The 26,600-nt window shown below is 36.8% G+C and overlaps 1 protein-coding gene across 10 annotated transcripts in view; it reads left to right on the top strand.

Moving 5' to 3' along the window:
* Window positions 1-26,600, top strand: part of LOC138692714 (zinc finger protein 239-like) — a 110,570-nt gene that overhangs the window by 65,813 nt on the left and 18,157 nt on the right. For 3 of the 10 annotated variants that reach the window (XM_069815887.1, XM_069815889.1, XM_069815888.1), the window contains exon 8: window positions 7,630-7,745. The exons of 3 other annotated variants lie outside the window; for them this stretch is intronic. In XM_069815887.1, the coding sequence (XP_069671988.1) occupies window positions 7,630-7,745 (116 nt within the window). Of the gene's footprint in view, window positions 1-7,629; window positions 7,746-19,374; window positions 20,675-22,788; window positions 22,887-26,600 lie in introns of those variants that run through there. 4 more of the 10 variants (XM_069815882.1, XM_069815886.1, XM_069815883.1 and 1 more) reach the window with 4 other exon arrangements.

A 26,600-nucleotide genomic window follows, 5' to 3' on the forward strand; every position in this document is an offset into this window, starting at 1 on the left:
CGACTGTGTCAAACTACACTGTACGTGTTAAATACTGCAACATCTGGCTCACAACTGATAACTTGTCGACCTTGATGTCCTTTATTGTCGATCGTATCTCAACAACTGCGCGCACAAAGTGGCGTATCAGTACATGCCGCTTTTCTGGCCTCACCCGTAGGCGAACGCTTGGTATAACCATTAAACATTGTTAACAAGAATTGCTAGAAAAATATTTCGTTAGTCTATTCTTAAATTTGTTTGATGTCTGACAATCCCTGACATTACTCGGTAGGGAATTCCAAAGCCGAGGAACAGCCACAATGAAAGAAGATGAATATGAGGATGTTCGGTGGGAGGGAATAATTGTATCATCACGACATACCTGTATACATCTTTACTTCAGTGCAGTATAAAAGAAAATATGGAGGAGGAAAGGAACTGGCCAACCTATCCCATTATCTCCGGGCTTAGTTGCATCATAAGTGATGCTTTATTGATGTCACTTGAGAGGTTCAAACCTTTCTTTATACAGTTGACGAAACAACAAAAGAAAATATCAAGGAGCAGTCTTTTAGCTGGCAGTTTCGAATTATTCACATGTTGTAGTAGAATGAGAGTTCCATCTCCAATTTTTTTAGAGATCTGCCTCATGTCTTTGGATTTGTTCGTTAGAATAAACACATTTAATTTCTAACTATTTTACTTGACCTGACGTGCAATCTGCTTTCAAATTACATGTCGTCCATTCTTACCGCATTATTTACCTGTGCTAGAGATCTGTTCGGTTTTTGTTCCAGCAACAGCAGTTGTATATAATTTGTTCAGCCCATTGTTTCGTCTTTGTTCATCAGGAATATTTTTGCAAATCTAGTCTTTCAGGTGAAGCTTCCTGTAAAGCAGATTTGAATAATTTCAAGGGAAAAATTGTTCCGTACCAGCGCTCTCCCAACTGAGCTACTGGTAGCTCAGTTGGGAGAGCGCTGGTACGTTCAACCAGAGGTCCCGGGTGGTAGCTCAGTTGGGAGAGCGCTGGTACGTTCAACCAGAGGTCCCGGGATCGGTACCCGGCCCCGGAACAATTTTTCCCTTGAAATTATTCAAATCTGCTTTACAGGAAGCTCCACCTGAAAGACTAGATTTGCATAATATATACGTCACTGTGTACGTTAACAGAAAACCACAATTCCAAGTGACACAGAGTTTGTGTGCACTCGATGTGGGTCTCTGGCTTTTCGTCAGCCCACGCGAGTTGTGTGGATATAAAGGGAAAAGTTGAGACGGTGTCGGGTGGCGTTCCCGGGTAGCTCAGTTGGGAGAGCACTGGTACGTTCAACCAGAGGTCCCGGGATCGATACCCGGCCCCGGAACAATTTTTCCCTTGAAATTATTCAGGAATATTTTTGTATATTTTAAACAGTAATGTCACTAGAGGTTTTGATTTATCTAGAGAAAATCAAAACTCGAGTGAGATTTAATTGACTATTACACGATTAGCAGAAAGTATATAAAGATTAGAAGTAACGAAGTACTCCAATACAATAAAATATTGACGAAAATATAACTCTTCAAATGTATTATTGTACCATCTCAACATTACAAATATCTGCTAATGGCTTCATTGCCAAATGCAAGGCACTAGACAACAACATTACAAATATTAAGCTAGATGCATGCTAGATGGCAGTTTTCTTGTTATCAGATTTGCCAACTATGGAATCTTCATTGAACTTCATAGTAGATGGTTACTAGTCAAGAAGGCTTTGTTGATTCAATTTCATTTTTATTAAAACAGTTGCATTCCACTTCAATTATCCGGATCCCAGTAATCAACGTCACTTTACAGATGATTTTCAATAAATCTTAGTATTAAACAATCTCTGATACGTGACTATCCATAGTATCATATAGCAGAAGCTATAACAAACATAACCTAAATAATATAAACAAGTGATAGAAAAGTTTTGATTAAGGATAATGAAATAAACAAGAAAAGTTTTAATTAATGATGATGACATAAAAAATAAAAATGAATAATTAAAAAAAAAAAACAATTATTGAAACTACAATTTTCAAATTTGAATGTTTTAGTGGTTGGTGTTAGTGTTTTATATTAGACGTGTGCGTAAAAGAATTGGAACGTGTTGATGTACATGGTGTATTCCTCAACTTATTCAGGATTTCCGAATGGTGCTCTTCATTTATTTGTAAATAGGATTTCAGGGAAGATGCATAGGTATGACCAGTGATCTTTATTAATTCTTGTTCTTGAATGCCAATCTGGATCGTATTTTGCGGACTACCGGGGCTACCGGCGGTAGCCCAAGGAAATTACAAAAGAAAAAGTTTATAATATAACATAATGTAATAATTTTGTATTATTAGTTTTACCATAGTAATTAAAATTAAAGTTATTGTTAGATTTATATGCGCTCTCTGCTCTCGAAAAGAAACAAGTTGTCAAGGCGGCATCGCTGGAGAAACCGCTTGCTACGTGAGGTAACCTGTGACCGTTCCGCTCGCGCTGTCCTTTGCACAACTGCCCGTCCCCCGCTCCCTACTGTTTCTATCGTGCACTGTAGGCTGGGCGAGTTGCCACTCTCGTGATCGGTTTCTTCGCAGGCGCGAAGCAACAATACGCTTAGTACGCTAGCTCTGAATGTGATTGTGTTCTTGCAGTGCATTATTTTAAATCTGTGATTTGTTCGAGTGTCTAAGAGTTATATTAATTGTGAATTATTAAGTTTTTAATTTCCCAATTAAGTGATATTGTGAAAAATATGGCAGAACAAGTTTCTGGAGAGGTTTGTGTTGAAAATGACTGTGTAATAGAAGGTTTATTAAAAGTGCCTTTTAACCGTCGTACATAACAACGAGAAAGTTGAAATTGTGAAAATGGAAAGACCAACTCCTGAGTTAAATTTGTCCATGGACGTAAAAGAAAAACAGCGAGAGTACACACGCCATTTCACTTCAACATCATATGGTAAGTGGAATTGGTTGTATGGTACTTCTAAACTGTCTAAACTATTTTGCTGGCCATGTTTGTTATTTAGCCGCGAAACTAATGTGTGGTCAAAAGAGGGGTTTTCTAATATGAACTCCCTTCGAACGGCAGTCCTAGAATACGACAAATCAAAAGCTCATATTTGTAGTAGCATGAACATTGCAAACTTTGGAAAGACAAGAATTGATTTACAGCTAGATAAGCAAAAAGCTCTACACATCAACCAACACAATGCTCTTGTAAAAAAAAAAAAAAAATCGGAAGATTTTACTGCGTCTTATTAACGCAGTCAGCTTTCTAGGAAAACAAGAATTGGCTTTTCGGGGTCATAACGAGAGTGTGGAATCAGACAATATAGGAAATTATATTGAATATTTAAGTTCCTTAAGTGAATTTGACCATTTACTGGCCAATCATCTTGAGAGTTCAACAGTATTTCGTGGTACTTCTCCCGCAATTCAGAATGACTTAATATTTCCTATAAGTTAAGTGGGGTTATAATAAAGAACATAAAACCTTCTGTGGCCATTGTTGTTGATGAAACAAGTTACTGCTCTAATCAGAGTCAATTGTCCACTGTTTTAAGATATGTCGACAGTACTGTCAATGTTCAAGAACGGTTTATAGGATTCACAAATGTCAGTTGGGACAAAACTGCTGCTGCTTTGTTTCAGCATGTGGAAGGTGTTACTGCAGAATACAATGTCGGCAATAAGTTAATTGCACAGACATACGATGATGCTTCAGTTATGGCGGGAAATATTAATGGCTTGAAAAGAAAAGTTCAAGAAAAGTATCCTCGAGCACAATTTGTCCATTGTTACAGCCATGTTCTCAATTTAGTTTTGCAACAAACTACTTCATCCATTCCAGAATGCCGCATTATTTTCAAAACACTGTCGGGTTTAGCTGCATTTTTCTCATCATCTCCTAAAAGATCAGACTCAAGGAATTTATGAACAAGAAACTCCCAAAAGTAGCACCAACTAGATTGAATTTTACATCTCGGCATGTAAATACAGTAAAGGAATACAGAGAAAAACGGACTGCTTTCTTTAAAAATATCATTTGTAATGACTCTGAAGAAAACTGGGATGATGCTGTAATTGTGCAGGCTCAAGGATATTTGAATTTTTTCACACAGTTTCAGAATATATTTCTTCTTGAAGTCTATGCTAGAGTGTTCGCACATACAGATGTGCTCTACAATATTCTTCAGACAAAAAGTCTAGACATAGCATACTACTTGCAAGAGGTATCAAAGTTAAAAAAATACTATATCCGAGTTCAGACGTAGTGGGTTTCCGTCCATATGGAGTAATATGGAAAATGAAAATTCTTCAGCCAATACAATGGAACCACCATTAAAGCGAAGAAAAGGAGATGATGAATTGAAATACAGGCAGCTGTACTACAGCATACTAGATCGTATGCACATGGAAATTACTGACAGATTTTCTGATTATGGAAAGCTTCAGTTCACACATCTTCTAGATTCTCAAAAATTTTCTGCTTATAGAGAAAACTTCCCGAATGAGGCACTAAACAAATTATTTCAGTTCTATAACAGTCACTTTGATCAAATACGTTTGAAAAATGAATTAAGTGTAATATATTCAGCAGAAGTCTTTGATTTTTCGAACAAACCTATCCATGAAATATTATCTGCCATATATGAAAACCAGCTGAACCAAGTTATTCCTCATTCATTCATTCATTTATTTTATTCCATAGATCTTACATGAGCAATGAAGCTTTAAGATGTGGAACATGTCAACATTTTACAATATTACAATTACAATTTTTACAAATTTTTATAGCTTTACAATTTAGTAATTTTCTACAAATTTTACAATTTTGTACAATTTTTTTACATTTTTTACGTTTTTTTACATTTTTTTTACATTTTGGCGAGATGTAGTGAGATGAGATGAGGTCCGAGGATTCGCCAAAATATTACCCGGCATTTGCCTTTTCGGTGTGGGAAACCTCGGAAAAACCCAACCAGGTAATCAAATCAAAGGGGTTGATGCCAAGGACTCGACATAGACCATCCGGCTTCAGTCCCACGGCTGGGGAAAACCTCCGAAGAAACCAAAGTCCAAAGGGGGATCCAACCCAAGCCCGAACGCAGTTCCGGATCAGCGGCCCGGCGAGTCTGCCGACTGAGCTACATCGATGGCTCTACTAAAAGTATACAATACATAGCCAATCAGATTATAAAATTTACAAATGCAAACGATCATTCATATGTTGAGCTATATTACAATACAAAACAATTTAATTAAATTTAAGGCATAAACAATTCAACCAGTTGTGATATACAGAAATTGATAATACATATCATACAAACTACTTCAAATTAGAAACACAAACAATATCAGTAGAGCTATATAGATTACTATTCAATTTAAAGCATATACAATTCATCGGCCAAATCTATACAAATATATAAAATACAAAGTAGCATACTTTCATTAAGCTATACAAATTTGTGCAATTAATATCAAGTCCTAAAATTGGCAACATTAATTGTGACAATACCAACTACGTCAGCATCGGTAAAAAGAACATTTTCTGCGTTGAAGAGAATAAAATCCTACTGTAGATCAACTCATACACAAGAACGTTTATCCGGATTGGCACTGATGTCCATTGAGAAGTCATTTCTACAGACACTTTGCAAGTGGCCCAACTGTAATTTCAATGACGAAATCATCAACGTATTTTCGTCCCAATCAAGACGTCTGGAATTCACATAAATATGTAAGGAATTTTATTATAGGGATTTTAAAATATATTTTGTGTAATAATAGGGTCAGTGGTTGCCCAAACCCTTTAACCAGTATACGCCACTGATGCCAATGCGAGTTATATTTGAAAGTGCTGTGCCTCGACTGGAGTGGTTTGTAATTTTCTGTTTTTTTTTTTTTTTAAGTCCAGACCAGTGTAGTTTGAAATGTTGGCAAAGAAAGAAACAAATGCTACGGACGCGATAAAATTGTGCGATCAGCAGCCATGATTGGTTGAAATACGTCCTTTCGTACTGTTTTATTGGTCAAAAGTAGTATGACGTAGTAATAGTGTAATAGTCATTGTAATTCTATCAGTTTTACTCCTTCAATCAGTTTGCACTTATTTCGTAGCATTATTTGTTTTGCTCTCTAAATATATACATTTTCTCATTTATAATGAAAAATTTTAATTAAATACAGAAAACGGAAGATCACTTTCTCATTTCTTTTTCTCCTTCACTTGAAAACTGCATTATTTAACTCCTTTACCATTATCGTAAACATCACCACAATGGCCATATGTGAAAAATAATGTCTCTTGGTCTGGAAACATATTTCTGTTGGAAACTTGTAATGTCATTTGACACCAATCCTGTTTTCATTTATTATGAGCAAAGCATTTTACGAGCCAGATACTGGAGTTCTAAGTAAAGAGTAAGCATAGTATTTCTTACAGAAACATTCACAAGAAATAGAAATAGTGTGAAATGTATCTTTAAGTTTAATAACTATTGGTGTCAATTCTACTCCATTGAGAGCCATGCAGATATTACCCAGAACATTATAATAGAAATGAAATAGGAAAACAAAGCACCACAGTTTGAGAAACCAAGGACACTTCCAATCGATGACTACTGGAGATCTTATCAGGATAAAGACCATTATCTCGAATCCCAAAGAGCTTCTTATCAAGAAGTTTAAAAAAATCTAAAAGAAATACGATTTAGAACTTCCAAATAAATTAGAAGAACTCCAACTTCCAAATCATACATTATCACATTTGACAGAGTTGAATTTCAATGAACACAAAATATGCGATGTTAACAAGATGCAAGCCCAACTATATTAAAAGTATTTACATCTCAGTTTCTCCACTGTAATATACTGTATTGTATTACCGTATATAATTGTTATATAAATTCAACAATATCTAAGAAAATAGAACTGGTATGGTTCCTCCATCCCCATTTTCTGAAACAGCATCCTGAAATAACCCCAACAACAGATGTAAAAACTATGGCACCAACAAACAATTTATTCGCCTATGTTGTTATTATTATTATTATTATTATTATTATTATTATTATTATTATTATTATTATTATTATTATATGTTGTCGGAAAGAGGTAAGGCCATACAATTGCGTTCTACCTTGAAAATTCTACAGACAACTGACACTTAAAAGCAGAGTATGTGCATTCGTGCAGACGAAAGGCAATTCAATTGCGAGGTTATTGGAAAGTTGTTTCTTTTCTCAGATTCCGCGGTTTTAAGTAGACATGCACGAATATGCAAATACATTTACATATAATGCTTAATATATTTTGATCTCACCACATTGATACCGGCGTAGCTTGCCTGCCGATCCAGAGTTGCACTCGTGCACGGGTTCGATTCCCGCTTGGGCTCATTACCTGGTTGGATTCTTTTCGAGGTCTTCCCCAACCGTAAGGCAAATGTCAGGTAATCTATGGCGAATCCTCGGCCTCATGCCAAATATCATTTCGCTATCACCAATCCCATCGACGCTAAGTAACCTCGTAGTTGATACAGCGTCGTAAAATAACTAAGTATAATAAACCACATTGATTATTGTCCAGACCAATAAATTTTTATATTCATTTCAGGATTGTGATTAATGTTGATAAGATTGTGTCACAAGTACGCGCCGACATTGATCTTGAAGGAGACAAATTGACACATTGCGGTAACAACAGACCGGACAGATCAATCCTGCAAACAGGTGGGATGCCATTTCTTTGCAGCGTGTGTGGGAAATCGTTCAGGAATTCATGGAAATTGAAGGGACATGCACGCATACATACTGGTGAAAGACCATTCAAATGCAAAGAATGTGGAAATAGTTTCTTAGATTTGACCGTTTTGAACAGACATGTACGCATACACTCAGGGGAAAGGCCTTTCAAATGCGATGTGTGTGGAAAATGTTTCTCGAGATTGGGGGACTTAAAGGAACATCTGCGCATTCACACAGGCGAAAGGCCTTTCAAATGCGAGGTGTGTGGAAAGTGTTTCTCAGCATCGGGAGTTTTAAGCAGACATTCACGCATACATACAGGCGAAAGGCCATTCAAATGCGAGGTATGTGGAAAGTGTTTCTCACGATTGTGCAACTTAAAACAACATGTACGCATTCACACAGGAGAAATGCCATACAAATGTGAAGTGTGTGGGGAGTGTTTCTCGGGATCGACTGTTTTGAGCATACATGCTCGCATTCACACAGGCGAAAAGCCATTCATATGCGATATATGTGGAAAATGTTTCTCACAGTTGGGAAATTTAAAGAGACATGTCCGCATTCACACTGGCTGAACGCTTCCAAATGTGATGTCTGGAAACTCTCTTTCAAAAGCGGGACATTTGTAAATCACATGCGCATACACACAGGCGACTGACATCTGTACAATCACGTGCGCCTACACAGGTCAGTGTATATTAGAGTTACCGCATTCTTTTGATCCGACAAATGCCGACTCGGCGGCCATATTTACTCCTGCGGAGAATCTATACAACGTGAGGCTTGCGTAGGAACACAGGTTATTGTGTGATATTCCATTGTTATCTTGAAGAATGCCGTGTTGTTGTGCAGTTAATCAATGTGTAATCAATTGTACAAAATTAGCATTAACCATTCATTTACAAAGAAGAGGACGAATATTTTTCAGTGATTAATTTTCTCTACGACATAATATTTTCACTACGGGCTAAAGCAAGGAGATGCACTATCACCTTTACTTCTTAACTTTACTCTAGAATATGCTATTAGGAGATTTCACGATAACACAGGGTTTGGAATTGAAAGGGTTACTGCTTCTTGTTTATGCCAATGACATGAATATGCTAGGATAAAATCCACGAACTATTAGGGAAAACACGGGAATTCTACTTCAAGCAAGTAAAGATATAGATTTGAAAGTAAATCCCGAAAAGACAAAGTGTATGATTATGTCTCGTGACCAGACTATTACATGAAATGGAAATATAAAAATTAGAAATTTATCCTTGGAATAAGTAGAAATATTCATATGTTTTGGAGCATCAGTAACAAATATAAATGACACTCGGGAGGAAATTAAACGCAGAATAAATTTAGGAAATGTTTGTTATTATTCGTTTGAAAAAAATTTTTCATTTAGTCTGCTATAAAAAAATCTGAAAGTTAGAATTTGTAAAACTATTATGATATTACCGCTTGTTCTGTATGGTTGCGAAACTTGGACTCTCACTTTGGGAAAGGAGCATAGGTTAAGAGTGTTTGAGCATAAGATCATTAGGATAGGAAAATATTTGGGGCTAAAACGGATGAAGTTACAGGAGAGTGGAGAAAGTTATACAACACAGAGCTGCACGCGTTGTATTCTTCACCTGGCATAATTAGGAACATTAAATCAAGACGTTCGAGATGGGCTGGGCATGTAGCAAGTAAGGGCGAAGCCGGATGAAAGAAGACCTTTAGGGAGGCCGAGACGTAGATGAGAGTATAATATTAAAATTAATTTGAGGGACTGGATTAATGTTGATCACAGGATAGAGACCTATGACGGGCTTATGTCAGGGCGGCAATGAACCTTCGGGTTCCCTAAAAGCCATAAGTAAGTAATGACATAATATTTATAATTGAAAATATCAAGGTGGAGAAAAGCGGATGTAGGAAACCATTTCAAACTGGTATAATACTGGTAACGGAAACAGTACTTGATTTTCAAGAAATTGTCTTAATAAAGCGAAGTTCAAATATCTTATGTTAGATAGATGCATGCAGGATGCGTTAGAAAATTTATTTTCTACTCTCCTTTTCTTAAATTCAATCCCGGATGCAAAAGAATTCAAAACTGCGTTACGATTTCTGAGTTTTTCTGAAAAAAAAAACGAAGCATAAAAATTACGCAGTTTGCTATTCTCAACAATTAGTTGAGTTTCTAGGTACTGGGTTTCGATCCCCAGCGCTGGAGCAAATTTTTCTCCTCAAATATCAATTATCAATTTTAACGATAAAAATAATGAGGTGTCTTTTCTTTACCATTCCTAAAGATGTAGATATTAGAAAAAATGGGTAATTGCGTGCAAAAGACAAGATAAATTCAATCAATGAAATTTGGCTGGGAACAAATTGACCATTCCCCCCTACAGCCCTTATATGTCTCCGAGTGGCTTTCATCTCTTCCTTCACCTCAAGAAGTTCCTCGGTGGTCAACGTTTTGATGGCGACGATGAAGTGAAAACAGCAGTGTGGGAGTGGTTCGCATCGCAATTCTACAATGAGGGGATAGAGGGACTTGTACCACAACTCGATAAATGCCTCAATAATGGTGGAGATTATGTTGAGAAATAATTGAAGTGTGGGGAATACGATGCAACAAAAATGGTTTCTAAATATTTTACCGTTTACTTACTACACCCTTTTGGAACTTACTTTAAGAACTCGTACATCTTCATCATCATTGTCTTCATCATCACTTCCTCTGTCGCTAGAAGACTCGCAGGAAATTTGTTTTTTTTTTTTTTTTTTTTTTGTTTCGGTGCACCTTTTCTTGTTGAAACAGGCTGCAGGTTGTGAAGCGATAGTGGTGCAGAAGTCGACATTAAGATTTCTTCTCGTCTCCTGTCGCTTTTGGTTTTCAGACTCATTAGCTTTTCTTTTCTGCTGCTGTCTGAACATTGTTGTTATGGGGTGTACTCGTTACTAGAAGTGCTGTGCCACACGTATTGGAAGACGATGGCTCTATCACTGGAACTTTCCGAATATCTTTTGGACTGATTACAGAATCTTAAGCTTGAGATTCAGTGTCCTGATATTCTGTCACTTTGGTGGGTTAATGTCGATTAGATGCAATTTGTAGCCCACCTTTTTCTCCCTAACAGCTTTTACGGTTTCTATAATTTCGTCCTTGCTCCAAAGTTCTGTTTTCCCATCTCAAACCCACCACAAATATAAATGACAACAGCCTTGTTGAAATTACATGATATGGGAATAGGATTCCGAAATCCGTCCCGGGGACGAAATTTGGACACACGTTGGGGGACGAAATATAGGCATGTGCACCACAAACGTATGGTGGCATGTTATTCTAAGCACGGTGCAATGTCCAGTTTGTTTAATATATATTCTTACACTACACACTTTACTATATATATAGAAGCAAAAAATGTTATGAAAATGCGTACCTTAGGTTGTGAAACATTGCTGAGAATATATAAGAAGAATAGTTTTCCACCTTCCAGATATTTAAAACTTAAATAACAACTATACAGACAATAACACTCGCTCCAACTGAAAGCACGCTTGCTACTGCATAAAGAGGCATAGTCTGTACTGACCATCACCAGGGTGCGACACATTATGGGCGAAATACTGTGGGGGACGAATTTAGACAAGGGGACGAATATTGGGCAGTACACCTTACTCCAGACACAGACCTAGTTTCACAGGGAAAGGCAAACAAACAATGTGGAGTAAAATGAAACCTAATTTGAATGTGCGTAGACGTTCTCACAACATTATTACACAACTTCCTGGACCAAGACAGGATGCGCGATCAGCAAATTCAGAAATAGAATGCTTAGTTTTATTTCTTGATGACAATGTCATCCGCTTGATCACTGCTAGTACAAATATATGTATATATAAAAGATAAGAGGAAAATTTGATGGGGAAAGAGATGCAAGACCTACTGATGAAATGGAGATACGAGCTCTGATAGGATTATTATATTTGATTGGTACTTTGAGCTGTTCCCGCAGAAATATTGATAAGCTGTGGGACAACAGCAAAGGGAATGGCATGGAAGCATGCTACCTTGCGATGAGTGCAAAACGTTTCAGATTCCTCCTGAGATGTATACGCTTTGACGATGTGAGAACAAGAGATGAACGTAAAGAAATTGATAAACTGGCTCCAGTTAGGGAAGTTTTTGAAATTATTGTCAATAATATTCAAAGATTTGTTATGCAAGCGAGTATTTGACTGTTGATTAACAAACTCCTTGCATTTCGTGGGAACTCTCAGTTCAGGCTATACATTCCCAGCAAGCCCGCGAAGTATGGGATAAAAGTTTTTGCTTAATGGACACTAAAACTGCATACACGTACTATTTAGGGAAGCAGCCTGAAGGACCCTACAACAATAGCAACTCTGCTAAGGATGTTGTGCTAAGAATGGTGGAACCAATTGCGGGTACCGGAAGGAATGTGACTGCGGATAACTGGTTTACCAGTATACCCTTGGCAGGAAAACTGCTTGGTGAAAATAAACTGACTTACGTAGTACTCTGCGTAAAAACAAACGAGAAATCCCAAGTGAATTTTTGCCCAGCAAAGAAAAGACAGAAAATTCTTCAATTTTTGGATTTCAGAAGGACATGACTCTAGTGTCCTACTGTCCGAAATGAAGCAAGTCTGTCTTATTGATATCCACATTGCATAATGATGAGGAAACTGATGACAAGAACAAGCCTGAAATTGTAACATTTTACAATAAAACGACCAGCTGTGTATGTACTACGATGTGTCCAGGTCTACTAGAAGGTGGCCTATTGTTATATTCTATGATTTATTGAATATATTAGCCATCAATGCACTACATTTGTACAAAACAAACAACAGCATGGGGAAAATAAGAAGACAGGATTTTTTTGGAAAAGATTGTGTGGGAGCTAATCAAACCGCAAATGTAGAGAAAGGCTTCCATTCCACAAGTTCCGATAGAAATAAGAAGACTTGGTCGCCTTTTGTTGGGCATTGGTGAAAAAGAGTATCCTTTACCTACTGAGAGACGCAATACCTTGGGTCGTTGCTACGAGTGTGGGAGAATCAATAAATCAACAAGAAAGTGGTGCCATAAATGCCAGAAATGGATTTGCAAAGACTATTTGAAGGAAGTATGCTCAAGTTGTTTCAACAAGTAGTGCTTTTGTGTGAGAAACTACATGTTACAAAATCCTCAAAAAAAAAAATGATGTAAAAATAGAACTGAAATATTGTAAAAAGGAAATCATAATTATTGCATTGTTAGAAAGTGCTTTTATGTTGTCAATGATATCTATTTGTTACAATCGTGTATACTTCAAGCTTATGAAATTCTTTTTCTCTTATGGTATATGAGGACATAAAAAACAGTAGAAATAAACAATTTATAGTGATAGCCACATTTTAACATTGTTGAAAGTGTTATATTTGTGTTTAGGTAAATTTGGTACTAAATTATGACTATAAATAAATAACTCAATCATTTTCTCTAAGTTAAACGTCAGCATTGTTCATTAAATGTATATTTTAAACATGGATTACACCTGTAATCCACGCGCCTTATTACGTAACAAACATGTGCGCGCCTACTCGAGGGTTAATCTGCGTTTAATTTGCTCCTGTGTTATTATATTTGTTACTGTTGCTCCAAGATATCTGAATTTCTCCACCTCTTCGAAGGATAAATCTCCAATTTTTATATTTCGATTTCGTACAATATTCTGGTCAAGAGATATAATCATATACTTTGTCTTTTCGGAATTTACTTCCAAACCGATTGCTTTACTTGCTTCAAGTAAAATTTCCTGTTATCCCTAGTCGTTTGTGGATTTTCTCCTAACATATTGACGTCATCCAAATAGACGAAAACCTCATGTAACCCGTTCAATTTCAAACCCTCTGTGTTATCCTGAACTATCGTAATGTCATATTCTAGAGTGAAGTTAGAAAGTGAAGGTGATATTGCATCACCTTGCTTTGGCCGGCAGTGAATTGGAAAAGCACGAGACAGAAAGTGGCCTATAAGGACTCTGTTTAAGTTTCACTGAGACACATTTTAATTAATCGAAGTAGTTTCTTGGGAATACCAAATTCAATAAAAATATTATTTAAAACGTCACTCTTAACCGAGTCATATGCCTTTTTGAAATCTATAAATAACTGATGTACTGTACCCTTATACTCCCATTTTTCCTCCAGTACCTGTTGAATACAAATATCTGAGCAATAGTCGATCTATTACGCCTACAACCACACTGATGATCCCCAACAAAATCATCCACATATGGAGTTAATTTTCTTAAAAGAATATTGGACAAAATTTTGTACAACAAAAGTGATATTCCTCGAAAGTTGCTACAGTTAGTCTTGTCCCCCTTCTTAAAAATAGGCACAAATATGAACACCTTCCATTGTTCTAGTAAAATTCCTTTTTTCACATAGTAAGTACAACTTCATAAATTTCGCTAAATAATGCTCTTCCACCCACCTATATTAATTCTGCTGGAATTTGATCGATGCCTGGAGGCTTGTAATTTTTCATATTTTCTATCGCAATTTCTACTCTTGAAAGTGTGGTTTCGGATATAAATGGCTCAGTAGTTTGTATTTGAATTTCGTCCGTATCATTTCTAATTGGCCTATGTATATTTAGTAGTTGTCCAAAATAGTTTTCCCATCTGTTCAGGATTGAATGAATCTGCAAGCAAGTCACCATTCTCATCCTTAATCACGTTTACCCTTGCCTGATATCCGTTCTTATATGCTTTTATACCCTTATATAAATTTCGAATGTTTTTATTCTTACTATTTGTTTCTACCTCATTCAGTTTTTCCTTCAAGTAATGTCTCTAAGTGTACGACTTGTTTCCCGACTTTCATTGAAATAATTATGTCTATTCTCCTCAACAGAATCCTGTAAGAATTTCAGTTTTGCCTGTTTCCGTCTTTCAACTACCTTGGAACAATCTTCATCAAAGCACGAATTCCTTTTTCTTAGTTTCATAATAATCTATGCTCAGTTCAGCTGCAATTTTGATATTATCTCTGATATTTTCCCACACGTTATTAACATCTATCTCTTTCTCAACTTCGTCGGAACTTTCTAAAGTGGCAAACCTATTCGAAATTTCGACCTGATAATATTGCTTAGTTTACTCTTGCTCTAATTTCAGAATATCGAATCTTCTAATATTAACTTATTGCTCTACTCGCTTGGCTACTGATAGTCTTTCTCTTAATTCTCCAATTACCAAATAATGGTCAGAATTAGTCTGCCCCCCCCCCCCCGAAAGTTCGAATGTCTGCTATACTAGTATGTCTTCGTTTATCTATAAAGTGTGATCTATTTGGTTGTGTGTCAATCCATCTGGAGAAGTTCAACTATATTTATTTATATCTTTATGGGGGCATGTTGTACTTTTGAAAATTGAATTTTTTGATATCGCAGAGTTGACTAACCCAATTCCATTGTCATTACTAGTTACGTGTAGGCTTTCTTTTTAAAAAATATCTTACCGTCCTACTTTAGCGTTGAAATCCCCCAACAAAATATTCATGTGGTATCTAGATAACTGATCAAAAGTGCGCCTATTCCTCATAGAAATTATCCTTTATATGGTCATCTTTCTCTTCTGCAGCGGCATGAACATTTATAACTACGATATCGCACCATCTACCCTCAAGTGTGCCTACTAAAGACTGTAACCTGTCATTGATAAATTCGACCTTTTTTACTGTTGATTTTATTCTTTTTAGAGCAAAGAATCCTGTTCCTAATTGGTGATTATTGTTTCCTTCCCCATAATACAACTAATCTCCTATTGTGATATGACATTCCAATCTAACCTAACCTCTTGTACTCGCACGAAGTCTATTCTATATCTAGCTAGTTCTTTTGCTACTAATGTTACTCCTTCTGTTCTGTATAGACTAGTTACGTTCCAAGTACCAAATCTCATAACCTTATTCCTTTACTGTGGTCGTGCCAGAGAATCAGTCCCATTCCCAGGCTTATTCTATGGATTCGTAACAAGCTCTTCTTACGGTGACGGGTTGTTAGTCTTTCGCCCAACCCCCAACCTGGAGGACCACCCCTTATCGGCTGTCCACGGTTGCTTATTCAATATATTCGCAGCTACCCTCATTACTATCTTCATAAAAATATAGAATATCGGTACGTTTTCCATCTTTTGCAGAAAGTTGTCACCACTAATGAGAAATGTTTCTTGTTACCGGTACCCTTACTTGAGGTACCTGAGCCAATTGAGAATGGTACATTTTTAAGTCGTTCATAAGCCTCTCGTCTGTGAATGGTAAAAGAACGCTCGTAACAAGAGCTTCAATTTTCGTTCGGCCACAGCTTATATTTGCTGCTATTGAAGAGACATTATAAACGCAAGAGTAGCCTAAAGTTTGTTACCACCATTTACTAAATTGTAGGAATGGTGATATTTCACACAAATCAACTCAGTTGCTGTAACTTTATTATGTCTAGTTGAATATCGTGGAGATAGAGATTTCAGAACAGAAGTATTCCTACTTTGTATACTGTAATTTTCTTTGTGATTCTCTGATCCAAGTGCGTATTAACAGCTTTAACACCCTCAAACTTAACTGTAAATGAATAAATAATTTAGCACTTTACACCGGCAAGAAAGTTAATCCTCTCCTTTCACTAAAGAAGTCCCTGTACTTATCACATCTGTCAACCACTGATCACGAGAAATCCACATTCAGAACTGCGTCATAATGCAGTGGAGTTGCAATATACAGACACTGCGAGATTTTTGGACCTTATCTTTGATTATAAATTAACATGGGAGGCGCATATACGTGATTTGAGAAGGCGTTGCGAGAAATCCTTAAAAATTTTACGCCTTTTGTCAGGGGTTCGTTGGGGTGCAGACCATACAGTGCGTTTACGCCTTTACCGAGCTCTTATACGATGAAAGCTGGATTATGGCTGTTTTATTTATGGCTCAGCAAATAAATCTAAATTACGTCTTTTAGATACTAACCATCACCATGTGATACGACTTTCTACAGGGGCCTTCCATACCAGTCGGATAGCGAGCTTGTATTGTGAAGCAGGAGAACCATCACTGTATCGGCGACGTAATGTCTTGTTGTGCTCATATGCTGTTAAGCTCCGCTCACAGCCTGAGCACAATTCTTATGACTCTTTCCATCATTCGTCTCTTAACGGCCGATACAGTGAAAATCCACGGAGGCTTCGTCCAGCAGGTGTGCTGTTTCGTGAACTGCTCTCTGAGCTCGATATCCATCTATCATCAATTCGCACACTGGAGTATACCACCACTCCACCGTGGATTATGTTTGATGTAAGTCTGAGCCGCTGTTTTAAGAATTTTACACCAGGTTTTGTTTATAGACTTCGTTTTAGTGAACTTTTATCACGATATCCAAATTAATCATTAGTTTTTACTGACGGATCCCGGATAAATGTTGTGTTGGTTGTTTTTTAGTAGGTTATTTTACGACGCTTTATCAACATCTTACGTTATTTAGAGTCTGAATGAGATGAAGATGATAATGCCGGTGAAATGAGTCCTAAGTCCAGCACCGAAAGTTACCCAGCATTTGCTCATATTGGGTTGAGGGAAAACCGCAGAAAAAATCTCGACCAGGTAACTTGCCCCGACCGGGAATCGAACCCGGGCCACCTAGTTTCGCGGCCAGACGTGCTAACCGTTACTCCACATGAGTGGACTGTTTGTGGTTCCTTCGGTACAAATGGAGAGATATTTAAATACAGAGTAAGCCAATATACTAGTGTTTTTACCGGTGAACTCTTGTGCTTTTTACATAGCTTTATTGTTTTTAATTAGGCAACCTCGGGGCAGATTCCTTATCTTTTCCGACTCTTAAAATGCCATCCAGTCCTTGCAGTCTTTTAATTGTGATGATCCGCTTGTGTTAAGAACTCAGGAGCTGTTCCACACTCTCCTTAGTTCTGATTATGAGATTGGAGTAGTGTGGATTCCTGGTCATGTAGGGATTCCAGGAAATGAGGCCGCAGATGCTGCAGCCAGGGCTGGCGCACTGAATGGCTTTCTGGTATATTGGCGCGAGAGGTGACAGGACATTCGAAACTACTTGAAATATAAAATATGGTGGCAATGGGAAGGAGAATGGTCTGCACAAGAGGGAAACAAATTACGAAATATAAAGGATACTGTTCGAGTTTGGGATTCGTCCACAAGAGCGTCACGACACGAGGAGGTTTTACTCACCCTGTTGAGAATTGGCCACTGTCATCTGACACATGGCCATCTCCTACGTGGCGACCCTCAGCCGGAATGTGATATGTGCCACGTTCCACTTATTGTGGAACATTTTCTATTGCACTGCAGAAAATTTGACTGTGTCCGCTGACAATATGGAATTCGGCCGACTCTACGTGACGCGCATGGAAATGATTTTAATTGTACAACTGATGTTCTGAGATTTTTACCGAATACAGGACATAATAAGTTGATTTAGTTTTGTTTTTTTACTGACCCATTTTACTTATCCTCCTGATCCTTTACATCCGGAGGTTGCATTTTTTAGTATATGATTTTATCAAAGTTCACGTTCGGACCTTTTACATCCGTGCATGTTATAAATGCACCAGACAATTTATTTTGGTGGCATTTGTTTTATTGTTTTGTTGTTTCCTTTTAAATACTACTAGGGGTCTGAGAACGTTTCACTTTTATGGTTTTTTTATGCATCACCTTTTTGAAACTGCATTTGTTTGCCTCGTTTTAACCGTTACTACGCTTTTAGTACTTTTAAGTATTCTGGTTATTGTATTGTGTTTGTGTTTGATGAAATATTTTAGATAAGGGCGCAAATAGCCGTAGTAGCTGACGCGCCCTTTTTAAACACCACTAACTTACTCATCACGAGGAGAACTTACATATCCTTTTTCCGGATTCATATTCAACAAATTCCCACACTTTGAGCTCCACTGCGCTGCAAAACTGTAACAACTGAGCTGAGTGTGGAGGAAGCGAATGTTGAACTTATTTTGAAACTTAATTGGTTCCATTGTTACGCATTCAGATTTCGTGGAAATAGTGCTACAAGACTTGTCTACTGACAAAACTTAATTGAAAATTATAGATTTTACATTATTTCGGGAAAATTTCAGTATACAGATTCCTCACTGTAGTTTAAAATACTAAAAGAGCAGACTTGTCTGCGTTTGTCGGATGCGCCTCATCATGCTCACGAAGAGGCACTTTTCAGTGTCAATAATTTATTTTGTGTGCACGAGGTGGGAATTTTGAAGTAAGAGGAAACGAAAGAATCCGTATTCTGAAATATATTCTATATTTCTAAGACATATTTTCAACATATAAAACTTTTACGTTGATATTTCGAAATTATCTTCGAAGTGTTGAAGACATATTTATGTACATTTGTAATCTCCGTTATCTGATGATTTGCAGAACGAAAATACGCATTACGAAAAGTGCATTTTGACACCTGTATTTCATACCAACAAAAACATGAAACTTGAAAATACTGACTCGGTAGTAATGGGTTGCCGTGCCCTGCGTAATTTTTTCATTGTTGGATACAGTTTTTTTTTTTTTGTTATTTATTTATTGGTCGACCAGCAAACTTTCTATACAGACCTCTGTTATATTATGGAATATCCCATACAGAATATCATGCTGAGGTTGGCTGTAAAGGCTCCTCTAATTAAATTTATTTTTAAATTAATTAATTGATCATTTTTGTGAACTATGAAAAAAAAAATATGATGATGACTCTCTGTGTTAAATTTATGAAGAGTCGTCAGTATTGCTAAGAAAGATGTTTTGAGGTAGTTTCCTTTTAAGTCTAGATGGCTGACAAGATCTTGCTCCAAGATGCATACAGCTGCATGAGATTGTGTTCGCCTGTCTGCTTGGCCGGTAAATCGGTTGACGAAATGCCCGCTGCTGCCAACGTATCACAGTCGTTCATTGTTCACTTCTCAAGCCTCCTGACACAGACGATCAGTTTTAAAATAATTTTGTGGACAGACATTATTATTAAAACTAATGAAAATAGTTAATTTTCACTGAAGCTGGAAGTTTCGAAAAAGCTACGCGAGCCGATTGTTGCAACGAAACTTCCAGAAAATCGAAAGTTCGCGAAGTGTAGTTTAACAAATACAAGCGAGCAGCCTTCGACGTGAAGCCAGTTTAGTTTAGAACAGCGAGTCAGTGTTGTGAAGCAGCAGTGAGCGAGCAAGGAAGCCAGTCTTCGAGACCGGAGTTCGACTTGAGGAGAACCGCAACTGTGGCAGCGACCAGGCGATTGTGTCGTATCCGGAAGTCTTTGGTTCAGTGTGCAGTGAACTTTATCTGAAAGTCTTGAGTTAGAAGTTCAGTGGACTGTCTCTGGAAGTCTTGGGTTCGATATACTATGAACTTAAGTGAATGAGCTAGAACTAGCCAAGGTAAACGAACTGTGAACTGACAATTGACACTTTTGTTTTGTAAATAGTGCTTTGTGAACATTAGTTGAGATTAGGAGTACATTGTTGTTCTCAGTAATCCAAGTGAATTGTCAATGTCGTCTGTGGAGTGCAATAACGAATACTGTGTTGCTGTGTGGAGTGGAATACCCATTGTTGACGGGAGTGTTTAAATTCAGAAATGGAAAGCCATTATTGTTGTGAATAAAAGTGACATTATTGTTTTGAATTAAAAGTCACAATATTTTAATTTTTTAGTCAACATGGTTTCGTAATTTTCGCATTGGTCTTTGGTCACGGCTCACTTGATAGTAGTGCAAGTTTTGCAAAGTACGAGAGTACAATAGGATGCAGTATTGTACATTCTGAAAATCGAGTTTAGGTTATCGCTAATTGTGGTATTTTGATTCTAATTCTTCTTAGAGGTAAGTATGTATCCGTGAATTTTGAAAGTTTTTGCCTTCGGTGTAATTATCATTCGAGTCTGATTTGTGTATCTCTTATTCTGCGAGTATGCCCCATAGCATTTAGCATTGTTCGCTTTAAACATGCCCAGTAATTAGAGATTTCTGCTTCCTTATCGCTGGTATAGGATAAAAAGCCAAAATATTAGACAATTCGACTTCATTGCAACAGGTGTGTATGATACCGGTGTGGAACAATTACAATATATTGTTGGGAATGCTCATTAATCTGCCACTGTTAGGCATGCCAAAAGATACTCGTGTTTAATTTCTGTTCATGCGCGTTCAAGTGTTGCTGCATTGGCAGTGTGAATCAAAACGATATCGGCAGATTGTGTCTCGTTCCACTTTACGTTCACAATGATATGTTTGTCACTGTGTAAACCAGTGGCGGCTCCCGCATAATAAGAGGAGGAAAGAAGTTAATTTCACAAAATGACACCTTCTTGAATGAAACATGCTACAAATTAGACTACGTGCATAGGCTACATGTAAGAGCAGATAGTGTTCGTGTTGGCTTCCTTTTCGTATAGCAATAATCTGTTCTTGTAAACTGAGTTTCCTAAATAATTCTCTATAATATGTTTTCACTTCCATTCATTGTTGAATAATTGCACAAATTAACCGTTACAAGGAAATTCACAACCTCGCAGCATTTTCGCGTACCCTACAGCATCTCACGTGTTGGAAGAGACGAGCTACTAACACGTAACCAGAATCGTTTTACGGAAGTGGGAATGGAAAATAATCTGTTAGGAAAGCGAGAACACTGCACCCAACCACGTGGTCTGTGTTGCTACATGTACATTTTACTTGTTTAGTATCGCATGCTTTTTAAGAATATCAGTTCTTCTAAAGTCATACTACCATTATTTTTCAAAGCTACCCTTGGCCGATTAATTTTTTATGATTGGCGTATACTGGTTAAAGGGTTTGGGCTACCGCTGACCCTATTATTACACAAAATATATCTAACAATTACTTTAATTTTAATTACTATGGTAAAACTAATAATACAAAATTATTACATTATGTTATATTATAAACATTTTCTTTTGTAATTTCCTTGGGCTACCGCTGGTAGCCCTGGTAGCCCGCAAAATACGCCCCTGTAAAAAAAATAATGTAGTTTTGGAGTACTTTCAATTTCAAATATATTTGTACAAAACTGACAACTTGGATGTTGTTCTGTCTAGTAGACAATGAATGGAAGTGAATTTCAGTGGCCAAAATGATCTACGATACTAACGTAGAACTACTTCCTCTTTGTTTTATACAAACCCGACTTAAACTTTCAAATATCCTCGAAAGTTTCAAATCATGAAAAAGTGCGATGAAGAATATATTTTCATTTATAATTTTAAAAAAGTTTATATGGTGTCTTATAACTTTGCGTTAAAACTGTTTTTATTGTGCCTCCTCCAAGATGTGTTAGTCTGGTTGTTAGTCGTTAGATAGCAGCAGCAGCAGCGAGCTTGCTGCACGACCAGTTTGTTTCTATTTCCCGCCCATGCGCTGATTCAGAGGAGGATCTCCTCCCTTACCGTTCATTTACTTGCTTTAAAACTCTGCTTCTTTCTCTGGCCGCTAGTGCGCTGTTGTCTATGTGTATTAACTGCAGTAAAGGAGGAAAGGATTGGCTTTCCTCCACCCAAACAATCTCGCATCCCTCTCACAGTTCTCTACAGCACATGAGCGCGCGTCGTTTAAAACTCGATCAACCAAGGTTTAATTATAGCTGTGAACTTAAAAATTATGGAATCTTCCTCGAATTTTAAGGCACATATTTTATTTGGTATTTACTTTCAAAAGAAATGTAAGGAGGACGTCCCTCCCTTCCCTCCCCCGAGGAACCGCCACTGGTGTAAACCTCAATGACGACTTAAATATGCACAGTTCTCAGCCAATTATTGCATTTGACAATTATGATTATAGTGCATACTTAATCTAAACAATTGTAATGGACTCTTATGTATTGCATACGTTTGCTATTGATATTAAGTAGAGCACTCTTGTAGCTATATTAACTGCTCATAAACAACAAACGTCTAAATTTTCTGACACTACTTTTTCAGTCATAATGTATGCCATTAAGACGGAACCCGAGGTCGACCCTTTGGCAGTACAGCCATGTGATGACGCACTTAAAGAAGACACATTTTCTTCACCAGCTGTAAGACCATTTTTCTCGACTTTGTCTGCTTCCTTAATCCTGTTTTACTAATTCTATGTGAGTGCTTAGTTACACTGCCACTATAATTACCAGGTATTTTACCTCTTATCCAGGGACACCTGTAGCTGCATGTATTATCAATACATTGCTGTTACCGTTGTTGTCTCTGTTGCTCTTGTTCTTGTTTAGTTATTGTTTTTACTAAGCCCTAATATTACTAGATTAAAGTAAATTTATACAAGATTGAAACACAAAAAGCGAACTATTCTGACGTAAAGTAACACAAATTTTTCTTATGAATGAATCTCTTGTAACATATGCCTTGTCTAGATGATGTCATGAGAAAATTTGTAATGCAATCAACAGTTACACAGAAGTTGAGTCATTACAGAGTCATTCCACAGCAACAAAACACGTCCTTCTCGTAAATGGTTAAATTTTTTAAGTGAATTCCAGACATCAAATAAGAAGACCCGTATTTTTTTATTTTCACAATTATTAATTTTTTGTGTACTTATGACTCTTTGAAATTACGCAAATTATGCGCGCACTGATACATAAGCTGACTTGGAACTCTGTGTCTACATATAATTGAGATTTGGGGTTTGGCGCATTTGAGAGGCTAAATACAATACCTTTTATTACTTTAGGCCTATCACAAATAAATTTCAAATTTGGCCTAATTTTTTTAATCATTTCTTTTTCAAAGCAAAATTACTACATTAAATAGCCAAGTTAGAAATCTGATATATATATATATATATATATATATATATATACATCTCCCTGATAAACTACTGCAGAAAAAGTGTAGGATCTGCATACATACATTTGCATTTATTTTTCCGGATGCATGCACGAGCTCGCAATCCCCAGCTAATGAACCGCTTGCGGCAGCAGACCTACACTTAACACTTGTGCTAGAAGGCTGCAAGCGTAAAGTTTTACGAAATTCCCCGTTGCTTATAATAACTGATGTTGCCACACTACACAACAAATGCATTCATTCATAAAATGTTTAATACTTTAAGGAACAGTAAATATCTTATCCAAAATGCTTTTAATATTGTCAGCTCAGCTAAGAGGGGGAGCCCTTCACAATTATGTATGTTTATACTGTACTATATAGTAAAGTGTTTAACGACAGCAAGTGTGGGTAAGGTAATAAATTTTATGACAGTAAACTGATGGCCGGAGACAAAATATAGAAGAGAAAAATAATCAGTCGGATTTTGAATTTCATGGAGTGAAGTTCTGTGTGTCGAATATTAAGAGCCTGTGACGTGTCTTCTACAACATGAGTGACGGTAAAGATCGCGTAATATTTAACAAGTGTTTAAAACCATTTGACCTTCCTAATCACGCTTTTAAAAAGAAAAGTACACTAAGACGCGTAAGTCGCGATTTATTGATAAAGCTCAATTTAAAGGAGTCTTTGAATGTGCGAATATGTGATTTGTGCCGTAAAAAAGTCAGGTGAAATTATATGTGAAGCTGGTAGTTCTTGTGATATTAATGAACATGAATCAAATGAACATAGCGCAGACAAAGAAAGTGATAATCCCAGTTATTCTTCTAGCACTAGAAATCAGTAATATGGATACAGCACTAGAAATCAGTAATATTCAGGAGCTAAACAAGGGTTTGGTGTCAATAGGCGAATTCCCTATCACAAAAACGATACCTCCGTGAGAAGTTTAAAAAATAAAAGGTTTCCTAGCAAGTAAAGTTTTTCATGTAGAAGATGCATCATCACCCATTGAAAAGTCAGACAATAATGATATTTTTAACTAATTGATTGAATCCTTTAACAACAGATGACAAGATGGTAAAAATTCAAATTTTAACAATTTTTGAAAGTTGGTCCTACAATAAAATTAAACAAAACTCTGAAGCGACTGATCACATGATAAGGGTGCCAAAGAAACTGGCTGAAGAAAGTGGAATTTTGTCTACTCCTAACAATAAACTCGGTAAAGTTTTGGAACTGTCTACAGTGACGTCCACACCTGTGGAGTAACGGTCAGCGCGTCTGGCCGCGAAACCAGGTGGCCCGGGTTCGAATGCCGGTCGGGGAAAGTTACCTGGTTGAGGTTTTTTCCGGGGTTTTCCCTCAACCCAATTATCTCCTTCATTTCATTCAGACGCTAAATAACCTAGAAGTTGATAAAGCGTCGTAAAATAACCCAATAAAATAAATAAATCTACAGTGACAAAGGTGCTGGTTCTGCAGATCAGACGAATTGAGTAGGGTAATGGCTGGAAATAAGAATTTTGTTAGTGTAAAAGAGGACGGTCAAAAAGTTCATAAATAGTAAAGATTAATTTTATGTAATCTTAAGGAAACATGCAAGTGTTTCAAGGACAAATATCCACTAGTAGAAATAAATTTTTCTAAATTTGCAGAACTGAGACCAAAAGAATGTATTTTTCCAGGGGCTAATGAAATGCACAGTGCATGTGTTTCTGCACATAACAAAAATGTAAAATTACTTATAGATGGTGCAAACATACCACTACTAACATCAAATTCTAGTGTAGTTGTCAATAATTATAAGGATGTGCTATCACACATTGTTTGTAATCCTCCATCAATTTATTGTTACCTTAAACAATGTTCAAGTTGTCCAGGACCTGGCAATGTAATCAAACATAGCCAAGAATAGTTTGAGCAGATGACATACAAACAATGGGTTACAGTTGATCGCACTAATTTAGAAATGCTTCAGTCTTCAACTGATGACATTTTAGACAAATTGTCAAGCAAACTTCTCTCCTTATTGGCGCATGTTTTCATAGCACAGCAGGAAAGTTAATTTTTGATGGAATGCAAAGAAAATGTACAACCTGAAAGTTACATAGTTATTGCAGACTTTTCGGAAAATTATTCTTTTGTATTACAAGATTCAGTAAAAGATGTGCATTGGAACAATTGCCAAGCCACAATACATACTTTAGTAGTATATTTCAAAGAAGGTACAGAAATTCCTTACAAAAGTATTGTTGTCATCTCAGAAAGCATGAAACATGACACCAATTCCTTTCATTCTTTTCAATCTGAAGCAATCAATTTCTTAAAGCAAGAATTCAATGATATGAAAGAAATTGTCTACTTTTCCGATGGATCAAGATCACAATACAAAAACAAACAGAATTTTACAAATATCTGCTTACATGAAGACGATTGTGGAATTAGCGCTTAATGGAACTTCTTTGCAATGTCGCATGGTAAAGGTCCATGTGATGGCATTGGAGGAACTGTTAAAAGACTTGCTACGAGAGCCAGTCTACAACCCGGGCAAGATCCTGTAACAACACCAAAAAACTGTTTGATTGGGCACAAAAAACATTTATAAGCGTCATTTATATTTTGTCCCCTGAATAAACACAAAAACCACTCTGAAACATTGCAGGCCAGATATCACAATCTAAAACCAATAACTGGTACATTAAAATTACATTTTTTCATTCTGTTTTCAAAAACTTAAGCTGTAGTAAAACTAGAAAAACGAGAGAAAAGGTAGGCGAGTGAAAATTCAAAGTGTAGTGTGACTGAAAACAGACGTTTAAAAAGGAAAATTATTATCATAATAAGTGAATACGTGTATATTTAGTGTAAGTTAGCAGTGTTTCCTCGAGTGACTTGATGCATACTGGGTGTAATGTTGCAACATTCACTCGATCATCCAGTGCCGATTAATCTCCCAGCGTGTG

Source organism: Periplaneta americana, chromosome 17 (assembly GCF_040183065.1).
Source record: "Periplaneta americana isolate PAMFEO1 chromosome 17, P.americana_PAMFEO1_priV1, whole genome shotgun sequence".
NCBI lineage: Eukaryota > Metazoa > Arthropoda > Insecta > Blattodea > Blattidae > Periplaneta > Periplaneta americana.